General features: G+C 36.5%; 1 protein-coding gene across 1 annotated transcript in view; it reads left to right on the top strand.

Moving 5' to 3' along the window:
- INVS (inversin) overlaps positions 1 to 13,948 on the top strand; it is an 85,008-nt gene that overhangs the window by 9,805 nt on the left and 61,255 nt on the right. Inside the window, exon 3 of the mRNA XM_071455835.1 lies at positions 167 to 333. Coding sequence (XP_071311936.1) covers positions 167 to 333 — 167 coding nt within the window. The remainder of the gene's footprint in view (positions 1 to 166; positions 334 to 13,948) is intronic.

Below are 13,948 nucleotides of genomic sequence, written 5' to 3'. Positions count from 1 at the left end.
CGAGTTTATCACATACTCCATTTTTTGTTCAGCCCAGTCACATTCTAATGAGATACCTGCTGTTCATATTATAATAAGATGACTTTTTAATTAAAAAGTACTGCTTTTAGCTAGATACTGATACACTTTCCTGGTTTAAATGGGTGCTTTGTTTTGGTTTTTTCAGGAAACTCTGAGCTGAAAGATAAAGAGGACCAGTTTGGAAGAACTCCCCTTATGTACTGTGTGCTGGCTGACAGGCTGGACTGTGCAGAGGCGCTGCTGAAGGCTGGAGCTGATGTTAACAGAGCGGATCGCAGCCGAAGGACTGCTCTCCATCTTGCTGCACAAAAGGTAATTTCTGTCAAGTGCTTGTGAAGTCAGGGCTCTCACCACAGCTGGGAGGTGGGCTGACCCTGGCTGGACACCAGGCACCTACCAAAGCTGCTCTATCACTCCTCTCCTCAGCGGGACAGCAAAGAGAAAATAGAACAAAAGGCTCATGGGCTGAGATAAGGGCAGGGAGTGATCCCTCACCAGCTCCTGTCATGGGCAAAACAGACTCAACTTGGGGAAATTGGTTTAATTTATTACCAGTCAAATCAGAGTAGCATAATGAGAAATAAACCCAAACCTTGAAATCATCTTTCCCACACCCTTCTTCCTGGGCATAACTTAGCTTCTGAATTCTCTACCTTAGCCAGCAGCCAGTGGTGCAGGAGGATGCTGTCAGTTCATTACTATCTGTTCTTCCCTCTACAATCTGTCCAGTTACATTGTCCCCCTGAAGAAGTGCTAAAGGAAGTATTCAACAATAAAATAAAAGGCAATTGAAAGTATAACTTGAGACCTGCAAGAAATTTTGAGTGTGGTTAGGCCTGGAGGAAGTATCTACAGTCTCTCCACAGGAGACTAAGCAGGATGCTGATGGGGGGGGGGGGAAAGGGGAGTGGCTTTGGCTGCTAACCAAGACATTTGAGTTCATAAACTCTGAAAAGGACTCCACAGAGAAGATTAGAAATTCACACTGAAACAAAGAGCCTTTTATTTACTATTTAAGTTTTTATACTATGTTTAAAACCATAACTGCTCAAAAATTAGCATTTTTTTGTCTGTGTTACTGTCTTTTGCTACCAGTTAGAGTGCCTACCATGATTTCCATAGCAAACCATTTCCATATATATCTTGTCACCTGTTTGTAACTGGTCACATTTTTCAGATGTTTTAATACAATCTGCATTTTTTTATAATTTTATTTTAATTAGGTTTATGTAAAGGCAGCTATAGGATAGTCATGGTATCCAGTGAGGAGCAGTTAAATAGAAAACCATCTCTGGAAGACTATAATAAGGTGATATTCTCCAGGTACATTTGCTTAGAAGTCCGTAGGGACTGTGTGGTCTGTGTTACTGCATCCCTTATAGGGAAATAGTGTTGTAGGTTGTAGTTGACTTGAAATAGGCTAATTCATCTGCTTGGTTATGTACCCTTACACTCTGATGAAAACAATTCAGTCATCATAACCTTGTTTCCAGGATTAATTTTGTATTTCTAAGGGACCAACCAGCTTACTTGAATGTTGTTGTTCCAAAGATAGGTATTTCATAAAAGCAGCAATGTCAGAGACTTAAAAAATGGCTGTAACATACTTTACTTGCCTGGTATTCATAGAGGCATTCAGATTTTATGATGTGATAGACACATGAACATTTTAATCATATTAAAAACTTCATTTTACAAATTACGTTTTCCTCAGATTTTTAAAATAAATTTTAGCATATAAAAACAATAGAAATTCTTGTCTAAATCTTTGTCTGAATGTTCACATTGTGGATATTTGTATTGTAGCAATTCAAGGCAAGAGAGATTTTGCCTTGGCTAATATCCTCTAACTGCATGTGCCCTCCATTTCCTTATGCCTTGCTTCAATCCTGAAAGTGCAGATTTTACATGGGATACTTGGACCATCTTAGATGGATTTTCAGTTGACAGTGCAAATGAAAAGGAAGGTAAAACAGCATGAGATAAAGATTTTAGCAGTAGATTTTATGTAGTCACACACTTACTGTGTAAGGTGCTAGATAGATGTGATGCACTCCATAGCAAAAAGGGTCAGGAAACAGCCCTTGCTACTGCTTTTTATTTGCCTCACTTAGCTGTCCTCTAAAATTCCCTTCTGTGTCTTCTGAGCAGTTACTTGCTGTTGATGTCACCTTATGAAATTAGCATTTCATGTGTGTGAAATTTTTCTGTAGTCTTTCCATATTAACATTTTTAGATCTACATTTCTGTCATGAGTGTCTTCTGAAAAATACGTAAAATTAAAATTCAAAACAACCTAATGTTTCATGCAGTTTTGGCTGTTTAAATAATGTTTTGCATTCTCCTTATATCTTGCTGATACTTTTGGTTTATATTCCATTTTTTTTTCTCCAAAAGTAAAATTTCTCAGTACAGCTGACTTTCAGATAGAAAAATAAACATGCTGTGAGATCACCCATTACCAAAGTTATTTTATCCTTGTTGCTTAATCATGAATATATATATATTTACCAGGGCCACTGTATGGTTTTTGTTGTGTTCAAGCTTGTGAGTCAGTAGCTGTCCTGTGCTTCATCAAAACCAGATTGACATGACTTTATAAATCCCCATTAATGGGTAGTCACAGGTACAAGCTATTTAGAAGGGCAGCACTTGGAAATTCAGATTCCTAAATTGTACTTGTGTTGCATCCTAATTTTCCTTTTCTTTTGAGAGAGAAGCTAAGTTACAGACCTTTACAGGCAACCAGTGAAGAGGTAGGAAAAAAAAGACACTTCTTTCTACACTGCTGCTAACTAAAGTAGATGGAGGTAAAATTAAGTGAGGTTTCCTGAGTCAGAACCTTCCTCTCTAAGTACCAGGATTACTTTTGTTGTTCTTTGCTGTCTCTTTGAAGAGCTTTTGAGACACCTTGCTCATCAGATCACAGGAGACAGACATTCTGAGGGCTAGAGTTGTTGCCAGAATATTTGAGACTCCTTAGGTCATCATTCTACAGGCTGCCTTTATGTGTCCCTTTGAACTTGTTCCTCTGAAACAGTCTTGCAGCTGATTTCACAAAAAGTGGTCTCTGCTGCCTTTCTTTGGGAACCTCAGAACTGTCTCAGAGGCAAAGAGTTAGTGAGAAAATGCTCTTCTAATGCCAAATAGAAGCAATGATTTAGCTGTCATAGACTGAAGAGAGCTGAATGTCTTAATTCATGTGTTTGGATTCAAGATGGTGTCTCTCCTATTAGTAATCCTGGTTATCATAAAAACAATTGGTTTTATTCTCTGCAGGATGAGGTGAAACTGTTCCCATTTTTCTGTCTGGAGATTTCACTGTAAGAGAACTGCCAGTTCATATCTTTCAGTCTTAGTAAAATTGCTTGTGGGTTTTTTAATCCCTATAATAGAACAAATATGCAGAAATGTGGCATTGACCTGAATTCAGTCATAAATCATCAGAATTAAGTAAAATAGATTAGGACTTCACTTGCTTTTCTTCTCTAGGCTGGATTTCTGGTTGGTAGGACTTAAATGAACAACTGTAACACATCATGCCATTAACACTTGCAAAATTAGCTTCTCGCTCAACCTGTGTTAGTTGCAAACCTGGCTGTACTGGGTGAGTGTGTGTATGCATAGACATATGTACATATCAGCTCTACATTATATTTTATTCTTAACATCCACCTCTCTGCAAGTTTTATGCTTCCAGCTATTGTCTGCAGAACAGCAGACAGTGCTTCCATCATGGTTGTCATTACTGTTACATAAGGACTTCATTCTGTAAAAACATTTCTTCCAGTCCTTTAAAATGCCAACAATCACATCCAGTGTTCAAAATGCAGATTGTTATTTGTTGTTAGTACAGAGTTCTTCTGAAATTATAGGTAAAAATTTCAGCACTATCCATACGGTCATAGAAAACATTATGTGATGGACAGTTTAACAATAGTCCCTTAATCCTTTTTCTGTTCCTAATGGCGCCTCTAAGTCCTTCTGAAGTAGTTACTTTGTTACTTGCAGCTGTGTAGTTGATCTCCTCCCAATATTCTGGTGCGCTCCAAGTGCCTTTGCTTTGTTTCACAAATGTCCTAGAAGACATCTTTCAGAGCTATGATTTGTCAAAATAGCTCTATTTTGATTTGGGTGTCAATAATCAGTACCAAAATTTTTGCACTTAATATAAAAGCAGTTCACAGTCTCTACAATACTATTTCTGATAGTATACCTAGGCAGACTGGCCAGTGCTTTTACATGTTCTTTCTGTTCCAAGGGTTTCAACACAGGTAAGAAGTGTTCTGATGATTTTGGTACCTCTGTCTAGTGCTGTTTTAATAACCAGGCCGTATTTACCAGTCAATGAGGAAACTCATGTCTCAGAACTCAGAGTTGCTGTGTCATCCTGGTCTTGCCATGCTTCATTCAAATGGTTTTTGTCACCAGACCATGTCTACAAAGCAATAGTTAGGTGAAAAGCTGTCAGGTTCTCATCTCAACATCTGTTCTCATCTCAACAAAAGATTCTTATAATCTCTGTCTCAGATTTCACTAGTGACATTCTGGACTATTTGCAAGAAGTAAAGCTTTGGATATTCACTTACTACCTTTGTCACCTTTCTAAGACAAAGCATTCTGACACCTTTCTTTCCAGAAAGTTCCTGAAATTAATAAGGTAAAGTCAGATATTTTGGCTCTACTATTAGAAACATGAATGCTTTTTGAAAAACACCTGTGGTTATATATTGCAATGATAACCTTTGGTCAGTGGGTGTTTCATGCTAATAATTATGTTCTTAATGATTAGTCCTCTGTTTAGTGATGGGCATCCTTTGTATTACAGTTTTTAAGTTTTATACATCTTTGGTCTGAGAAAGATTTTTAGCTTGAACGAAGAGATAGTTTAACTTTCTGTGTGCTTAAATGTAACAAGTATATCTTCTTTCAATGGAAAATAATATAGTACAATGCAATGTGAGATGATGGGCTGAGAATAATATCATGTAACTAAAAATTTACATTGCAGACATCTACATATGAGCTGGTTACGTAGATAGCTTAAAAGTAATGCACTGGATGGTGCAGTCATTCACCCTAAAGTGAGATGAGTACTCTAGGGCACACTGACTAGCTGATTCTTTCTTTTAGGCATCAATATTGTAATTGTAAAAATAATCTCATCCAAGGCGTACATTTTTTTAGCAACTCGTTTTCCAATTGTCTTTGATGTGATCTTTCATGGTATGTGTCTTTCTTTTATCAGCCTTATGATGGAGGTGATTCAGTCTTTGTAGGCAGAAGGCCGTGTAAATTAAGTTATTTGGTGTTTTTCCTTTTGGATTTTACTCTGTTCCACTCCTTTGGTCTCTCTTCTCAAATGGACAGATCTCACAAGCAATTTTGAAAGGGTGCACACCCCTTAAAAAATAAGAAAAAGGAGCAGATCAAGTCATTAACTTCATAAAATTTAAATTAAAAGCAGTCAAACAAAAAAGCCCTTAAACATACAAACCCACCAGAGAATGATACAAATTATTGCAGGAGTGCACCTGCAAAGATTGCCATGGGAGTTTCAGAGGGTGGTTGTAACTTCCTGAACACGGATGTAATTTACTGGGAACTGAAACTGTGACTGATTGCAACAGAAGTAGAATCATTAGCATAATTCGTCAGTGATTTTGCACTGAGGAATTGTAGTACTACATCGGTATGGATTATTTAAGCTTGTAGAATTTAGATTATTGTGAAATAAACATGCTGTGGGGATTTGAGTACTGGGATTACAGTTTAACAACAGGCATTCATTTCCAGTTGCAGGCATTTTGCATTTGTAGCAATTTGCTTCTAGTGTTAAATTGCAACTTTTTGAAACACCCACGTGTGATACCTATGAATGGAAATGTTTCTGCATACCCAAAATGCATGTGTATGTTTTGTCATTTATCTTTCATTAAGTAATTCCAGTTTAATTTAAAGTGTGTGGGGGGGAAAGCAGGCCTGACTCTTTCAAAATTTCTCACAGGGGATGCTCACTTATTAGCAATCTGCTTCTTTTGGGGAGTAATCTACCTGAATCTTTCTGAGTACTTTGGGCACAGCCTTTTGTGCTCATAGGGATAGAAGAAAAAATGCAATTTTTTTGGTGGGTTTCTAATAATATGCACTTCAAATAATCTATCAGGATGCTTAAATGTCAGGAGGATATTAATTTTGGCTTCAGGATGATTAATACAACCCCAGAGGGAAAATGTGACTTTAGTAGCGTTAAATATTGTATAGCTTTTATTATTTATTTGCTAACATGGTTGTTGAGAAATAACAGTGCATTCAGGATGCAGTTAGGAGTTCTGTGTAGAGTAGGAGGATATATTTTAATGGTCTTTGATTTTTTTTTTTTAAACTAGAAAAAATGTACTGCTGAGTATACATTGTTCCTGTATACTCAGCAGTAACAGTAAAAGTAAAGTAAAAAAAGACAGCCTGTGGCAAGCATTAGACATGGTAGAAAATTGGAAACACAAGGTAGTTTTAGTTCACTTATTTTATGAAAGTTTATTCCCAAGTCTTATCTAATGAGTACAGTCAGGTTAGTCCAAGAGCTGCAAAAAGAAATTTTTTTTTCCATTTCTTGAGCAAATAAAAGGTGTTTGTATTAAAAACTCTTGAATTAACTTGCCTGGGAGCCAGTTTATACATTTTTCTCTCATTACCTTTTCCAAGATGTATTTCCTGGAGCTGTAGTCTTTCAGATCTTTCATAAGGCTTTATTTGATCTGCATAAAAGAGCACATGTGCTTCTAACTTTCTTTCCCAATCTATGTAATGAAAATAAATTATCATGTCAGAGACAGTGGTGGCCAGTTCATGTTCTTGTTTTCCTCAGGCCAATAACCTTTTATGATGTTCCCCCTTAACTGAGAGCTCATAATGAGTAATATTAATTCTATGCATGTAGGTTCTTGACATGTAAATGAGCTTTACTTTCATTCTGTGGTATTTTCATGTGAACATACAATTTGATTAAATGTGAACACACCAGGATGTGAAACAGGACTGTTTGCCTACCTGCCAGAAGAGGTTATTTTTTTTTTAGCATGTGGGACTGTAGTTTCCTTTGTGATTAATTAAGCCACAGACAATAACCATGATACAAATGTTTTCTTTAGTTTCCTGAACAATGACTTCTCTCTAGTGAATGTGGCCTGAAGTTGCTCAAGGGTGGAAGGCAGAGTAGTTCCTTGTGTGTGATTAGTGTGTGTGTTATACTATAGATAAGCTGTCCTAGCTACCAAGGGGTTGGTTCCATCCACAGCCTTCCCCTGAGCCCTTTTCACAGCTGTAGAACTACTCACTGGCCAGTGAGTTGACAGAAAATGAACTCTACAAAAAAACAATTAATTTTCTGCCCATTTAAGACAAGGCCCCATGTCCCCAAATTATTTTTGCTATTGGTTGATACTACATTGATCTGTGCTGCAAGCCCTATTGAAATGGTTAAAAATAGCTACAGGAAAAATTTAAGAGAAAATTCACATTGTTACAGAGATCTGATTCACAGTACAGTCCCCAACAAAGTTGTGCTGTCACTGCTGAGAATGAACAATAAAACAGAGACTTTGCAAGACTGGAATTTCCTAAATCACAGTGACATAATGAAAAATATTCTCAAAACCATAGGTAAGAATTTTAGCATCCTATTTGAGTTCAGGAAGGATGGGAACCCTTTTAAAATTGGTGTTTTTCTGTGTGTGATAAATTGCTGCTGTGACTCTCTTTCAGGATCTTGTATGTCTCTCCTAATTCTTTTGACTGTTCTTTAGATTTCATTAATACTTCCATTTGCCTCTGCTGTGTCTTGATTCAGATTAAAATTTGGGCAGTACTTTGCAAGACTGATATGCTATTCTCATATATTCAAGGCAGTGCATTTTCAGCTTACACACTTTGTCATGTCTTGTAACAAGGCAAGAACGTGCACATTGTTTCCTCATTAAGTGTTAAACTGCTATAATCATATGGTATCCAACAATTGTCTGTCTCTACTGTCAAAATGTGGGTTAGAATCCACATTTTAATTCTTTTCTCTGCAGAAGATAAAACTGTGGAAATACTGTTCTACATGTTAGTTTTCAGTTGCACAGCAGATACTAAGACATCTGAATCTGATTTCTCACTGGTTTTATGTTAACATGAAACCATATTTTAAGACAAGGTTATGCAAAAATTTTCACGTGCCAAAGTATTCTTTTGACTTGAAGTTCAAGATCAGAATTTCAGACTAACTGTATGATCAAACTTGGTTTGTATACAAATTTCACTGATAAATATGGTATGAATGTCTACAGTCAATGGCACTTGTAGAGTTGATTTTTAAATTATTTTAGTAGCAGTTGGTTACTAAACTAACTTACTCTGGTAAAACATGTTTGAAAGTATTGCTTGCAATTTGTTGCTACCTCCCTGACTATAGCTACTTTCCAGCAGACATTTTACACATCAAAGGAGTTGCTGCATGGCTAACGAGAAAACATAGTGTCTGTTACTGTCTGTGTTTAGGATTGGCTGGTGAAAGAAAACAAATAAAGCTGTCTGAGATGCTAAAATGAATTATTCTTTAAATATGACAGAGTTGCTCTATAGCCTGCTGTAGTCAAAATGGTTCTATCTACTTCCAGTTGGAATAGCAAAATGGTATTTTCCCTCATTTAGAGTAGTAGAAGTAAAAGCTGAAGGAGGATGGAGGATGTTTAAGGAGAGGGTTTTCAATAGGAGCATGTGTGGAGTATTTACCCCAACAGTCTACCCAGTAGTAGAGTATATTTGCATGGAAAGGGGATGGACTGAGTGTGGTGTGTTCCCTTTGACATGCATTTGAAGTGTTGGTCTCCAGTTGCCTGGGACAGTTGTTGACTGGCAGCCAGCATTGTAGTATCCAGTTTTTATTTTTGTAGTATTCAAGGATTTTATTTTAATTGTGAGGTTGTAAACATAATCTAAACACAGAAGAAAGAATAAATGCATCTAAGGTATTTGGGAAGATGTGTGGATTAGTTCTTGCTTTGTGTAAGGGACGTTCAGTATGATTCTCAAGGAGGCACATCTGGAACACAGCTTGAAAAATACAATGGTGTACCATTTCTGATTTTGTCTTGTAATAGTGGAAAAGATTCTCACTTATCAATAATTGTGATCATAAACCAAGTATAAATAAGGCTTGCAGCAGAAAAGTCCCAAGTGATAACAGGTACACAGCTCACTGGGCTAGTAAGTCTAAATTTCTCTTTTCTCTCCACTTCTTGCAGACAGACAGGGATACAGAAGATTGTTGTTCCCCATTTCTCACTGTTTGAATCTGGAGAATAGTGTTGAGAATATCCTTCTGTAGTTTTATACAGGATATGCATCAATGTTCATTAGTTCATTAGTGTAAATGTCTTAAGACATTTACAGATTTTGCTAAGATTAGGTGTTAAGAACAGGAATTTTTCTCCACTATTTGCCACCACCTAGTCCTCTAGCACAACATTGTTGTGTTTTGTTTTGGTTTTTTTTAATAAAGCAAATTGGGAGAATGATATGTGCTCCATTTCTCTTTAATCAAGGTATGTGTTAAAAGGAATGAGAGCCTGCTAAATAAGAACAAACCATAGCAGTGACTACAACCTGGGATAAGTAGGAAGTTTGTAATAGAAACAATAAAGGAGTTTTTGATCCTGGAAAACCTGAGCAGCTTCTGAGAACACTGTGTGCTCACTGTCACCAGCATAGGCATAAGTGCCTGTACATGAATGGCAGTTTGGGAACAGTTTGCTCCATCTTCCCTGGGGTGGAGGGTTGGGTCAGGCCAGTTGCACCTCTGTAGGTCTCCTTTACACAGGGGCTTCTGTGGGGCTCAGCATTAGCTTTAGGAATTCTGAACTGGTCTCCTTTTTGAAAGGACAAGCGGCTATTTGAAATGTGTAAAATGTAAATAAAACTATCTACTAAATGTTTCTCTATGGTATTTGAAAATTACAATATTTATCTCCTCTTTGCAGTGATTTATTATGTTTGGAGTACATTTTAGAGTGGAATAATAACAATATTTATTCATAGAAATGTCATCTACTGTTTCAAATTTTATTTGTAGGTTTGCTTGAGTTTTGTGAGAGCCAACTTACCAAAATATCAAGTTCAAATTTTCTTCAGGCTATAGTCATAAAGGATCTGTTTGCCAAACTACTTACTTAAATATCTATATTTTGTGTTGTACTGCCCATAAGTAAAGTGTTAAATCATCTGTGTCTGGTTGAAACTATTAATAAATACGTATTCACTCCCAGAAATATTTTGTAAGCCTAAAAAGTTAAAACAATAAAATACTACATGTTTTGATTTTTTTTTACTGAATAGGTCTTTTCAGAGTGTTTAGATTTCTTAAATTAATACTGTCTTGCACTTGCGTAGTAGTTTCCTATATCTTTGCAACCTGTATTTTGAGCATGAACACATTCCTCAGTTAAAGGAGAACAGCAGATATTCATGTTTTATGTCTTTAACTAAAACTTTAAATTAAATTTGCATGTAAATTGATTTAATGATATTTTTCTGTTATTAAGTACTTCCAGAAGCATAGGAATCCCTTGCTGAAAAACATACTCCTTTTAGCATAGTTGAAGAACCAGTAAAATTTAATTTTGGCAGGGCAGTATCAATTGCTTTTTATCTGTTTAAATAACTTGTGTATTTTTCCTGCATTATTCTTTTGGCTGCCTGATTTTAATAATATTCCTGTGGTTGTTGTGTTTTATTTGGGGGTTTTTTAATGTTCTCTTCTATCATTTGCTGTAGCAAACGGCCTCATTTTAGGGACTGTGCCTCCAGTCTCACTGGTTTTGGATAGTACCACCCTGAGAATAATAAATGGTTTCAATTTGCCTCAGAGTGATGTGACTTGTGAGGTCCTGTGTCACTAGATAACTGCATATTGTCCTAGAAAAAACAATTGAAGCAAATTTATAACGATAAATTCAAGTTATGTAGTCCTGGTTTCTATCACTCTGCTACGAAGAAAAAAAAAAGAGTAGATATTAAATGGAATAACGACTGTAACATCTCTCTGTCACCTAGCACGGTATTGGGATCCCTTTTCCAGTGGTGCAGATCCTTGCCTCAATGTTTCCTAGCTCAAGCTTGGTTTTCTGGGGTTAATTTTCCCGGAGTGTCTGCCTGGGTTTTCGAGGAGCCCTGTACAAAGGGAGTCAGTACAGCCTAGTGGAGAGCAGAGTCATGAGCATTTGCATCTCTGGAATGTTTTTATTGACAAACGGTAGTCTGCTATTGACATTCGTGTCCCTTGATGATACTTCTATCCTAGCTTATCTTTGCTGGTCAAATGCCTTAATTGTTCTGGCCTTTAATTCAGTCAAAGTTGGTGCAGGAGTCGAAGAGAAAAGAGAAGGAACAGGTCTAACAGAGCATCAAGCTTGAGCTGTGAAGCTGCTGGCAACGATCAACCTGTCATAATGTTATGATTTGTTCATTTTTATACCATTTATTAGCCTTTACTTGTTGTGCCATTTGGCCTCCAGGGCAGATAAAGTGCTGTCTAATTTGGTAGGTTTGCTTCTGTCAGAGTGGCCTCGACAGAGAAGGTGTTAGCTGTAGTGACAAATAATCAATAGCTGTCGTTGTCATGAGGAACGTGAGTAGTTGGGCCTTTCATCTGGAGGATTAGAGGTCTAATTGGATTGAGAATAGGGAGGGTGAGCTGTTGGGTAACCCTGTCAGCTATGTTAAGCTGTCAAATGTCAGCTTGCCTGAAAGGAAGAAGGAATGGTTAGCTTTCAGAAACAAGGAAAGAAGACATATGAAAGCTTTTTAAAAAGTAACAGATAGAAAAGTAGAATAGGCTAACATAGGCTTTAACCCTTTCTTGTTTAATTACATATCTTTCTAGTTAATGAGGATGCGTGGTGTGCACTCTCTCGCTCTCTCTGAGACAGGCAGAATTTGTGTGAAACAGATTTGGCAGTGTTATACCAGATCAGACTGGTTTTATGTCTCGAGAAAAAGCCAGTTAACTACTCAGATAGGGAATATAAATGCAAAAGATTATGACATGGGGGAAGAAAATATCCATCAAAGGAAGGAATCACTTAATAGAAGTTGTAAGGAAATAAAATATTTTATTTTAATATTTCCTTGTAAAGATATGTCAGTCTGATAATACTGACAATACAGTCTGATAATAGTATATTTTTTGAGATATAAGTAGTTGTTTCAAAGTAAGTAGAGTAATTATTACAACCCAGTCCTGCACTGGACTTCAAAATCATCAGTTGAATTTTGTCTGCATTTTCTTATTGTTGTTTTTGATCTTTGCTTTCTGCCTGTTTCTTGGAGGAAGATTTCTATTGTTCTAAATAAGATAAATCTAATGAAAGACCCATTATGCTGGTAGAACATGTAATTTTATGTCTCAGATGTGCTAATATTTACCTTACCAGAATAAATAATAGGACTACATTTTAATGAAGGATTTGCTTATAAAATTACTGAAATAGTTGTTTCTTTACTTGTCATCTTATTCTGCCACTTACTTGTAAGCAAGTCTTAACTGTAACCATGCCAGTATTCCCCTTCTCTAAGTAACACATTTGCCTTGAGATCTGCAGTACTTGGCCATAGTTATCTGTATAACAGATCTGGAAATAGCAAGGTTTTTAGATAGTGGAATAAAGCTCTTTATTTTGCATCAGTTAATTTAACAAAAGAAAATTATATATTTTTCTTCTTTTCTTTTTTTAATGGACTTCTAGGTATCTCAAAACTCTCAGATTTTTTTCTTATGTGTTTGGTCATTTATTCTGAAGCAGTGGTTATACTATTGGTGTTTTAATTTGGATTGATTCCCCCGCTGCTCCCCTCTCTCCCCTGCAGCACTTATTGATGGTCATCTGGACTTACAACATGGTTTTTACTGGTGGTCTGCTGTAAATACTGGCAAACCTATCCTTCATCTCAGGTTTATCTTCATAGATTAGTACAATAGTGTAAGTATTCCAGTGGCAAAAATCTTGAACGGATTGTCTGTTATCACATTTCAGTGGCATTATGTATCAGGAATCACGGGGGTTTTATCCCTTTGAGATTAACTGCCATGCTCAAACACCCATCTTTGTGTGAGAGCCTGAATTCATGTGTGTTGAATAATTTTTGGGTTTGCAATTACTTATCTGACAGGTACTGTACCTCTGTAATTTATTTTCTGATAATCCAGTTCTCATGACTTTTCTTTCTCTATTTTGTTTCATTGCTTCCCCAACTTGGACTTTATGATCTTGATATTTATTTTTGAGTCTGACTAACCTGATTTAAGCATATTTAACCTTCTCGTGTGAGCTACAGGATGGACAGATGAAGAAGTGGCATCATAGCCTACTCTCACAGCTTGAAGTGTGCTGAAGGTTGCCGAGCTAGAGGAGAAGTATTGTGCTGCTGTGGCCTGGTTGGCTTCAGTATCCATAATATCCATGAAGCTGACCCAGCATTTCTGCACGGTGTGGTTGTCTGCAGTGTAGATACACTCTGGTAAAATGAGCAAGCCCAGGCCTATTTATTTACTTTTTTTTTTAAATTATATATTTACCTTATATTTACCTTATATTTACCTTATATTTACCTTATATTTACCTTATATTTACCTTATATTTACCTTATAGAAAATCTATCCATTTCCCTGATTTTTTTTTGAAAGTTCTGTCTTTTGTTTTATCCATTGTGATAAAAAGAGTGTCATAATTCAGTATCTTAATTTCTAGAGTATTATCAAACACTTGGTATGAAAATCCTTTTTCCCAGACAGCTTCCTTGCCATGACAGTGATCTGTGGTTTCCCCAGTTTTTCCCATTTTTTCTCTGTCTCAAACATCGTTATTGATGATGTTTTCTTTCTCTTTTG

This window comes from Agelaius tricolor, unplaced genomic scaffold, assembly GCF_023055355.1.
Source record: "Agelaius tricolor isolate 1412-34295 unplaced genomic scaffold, bAgeTri1.0.p SCAF_2, whole genome shotgun sequence".
NCBI lineage: Eukaryota > Metazoa > Chordata > Aves > Passeriformes > Icteridae > Agelaius > Agelaius tricolor.
This window is presented reverse-complemented; position numbering and strand designations above follow the sequence as displayed.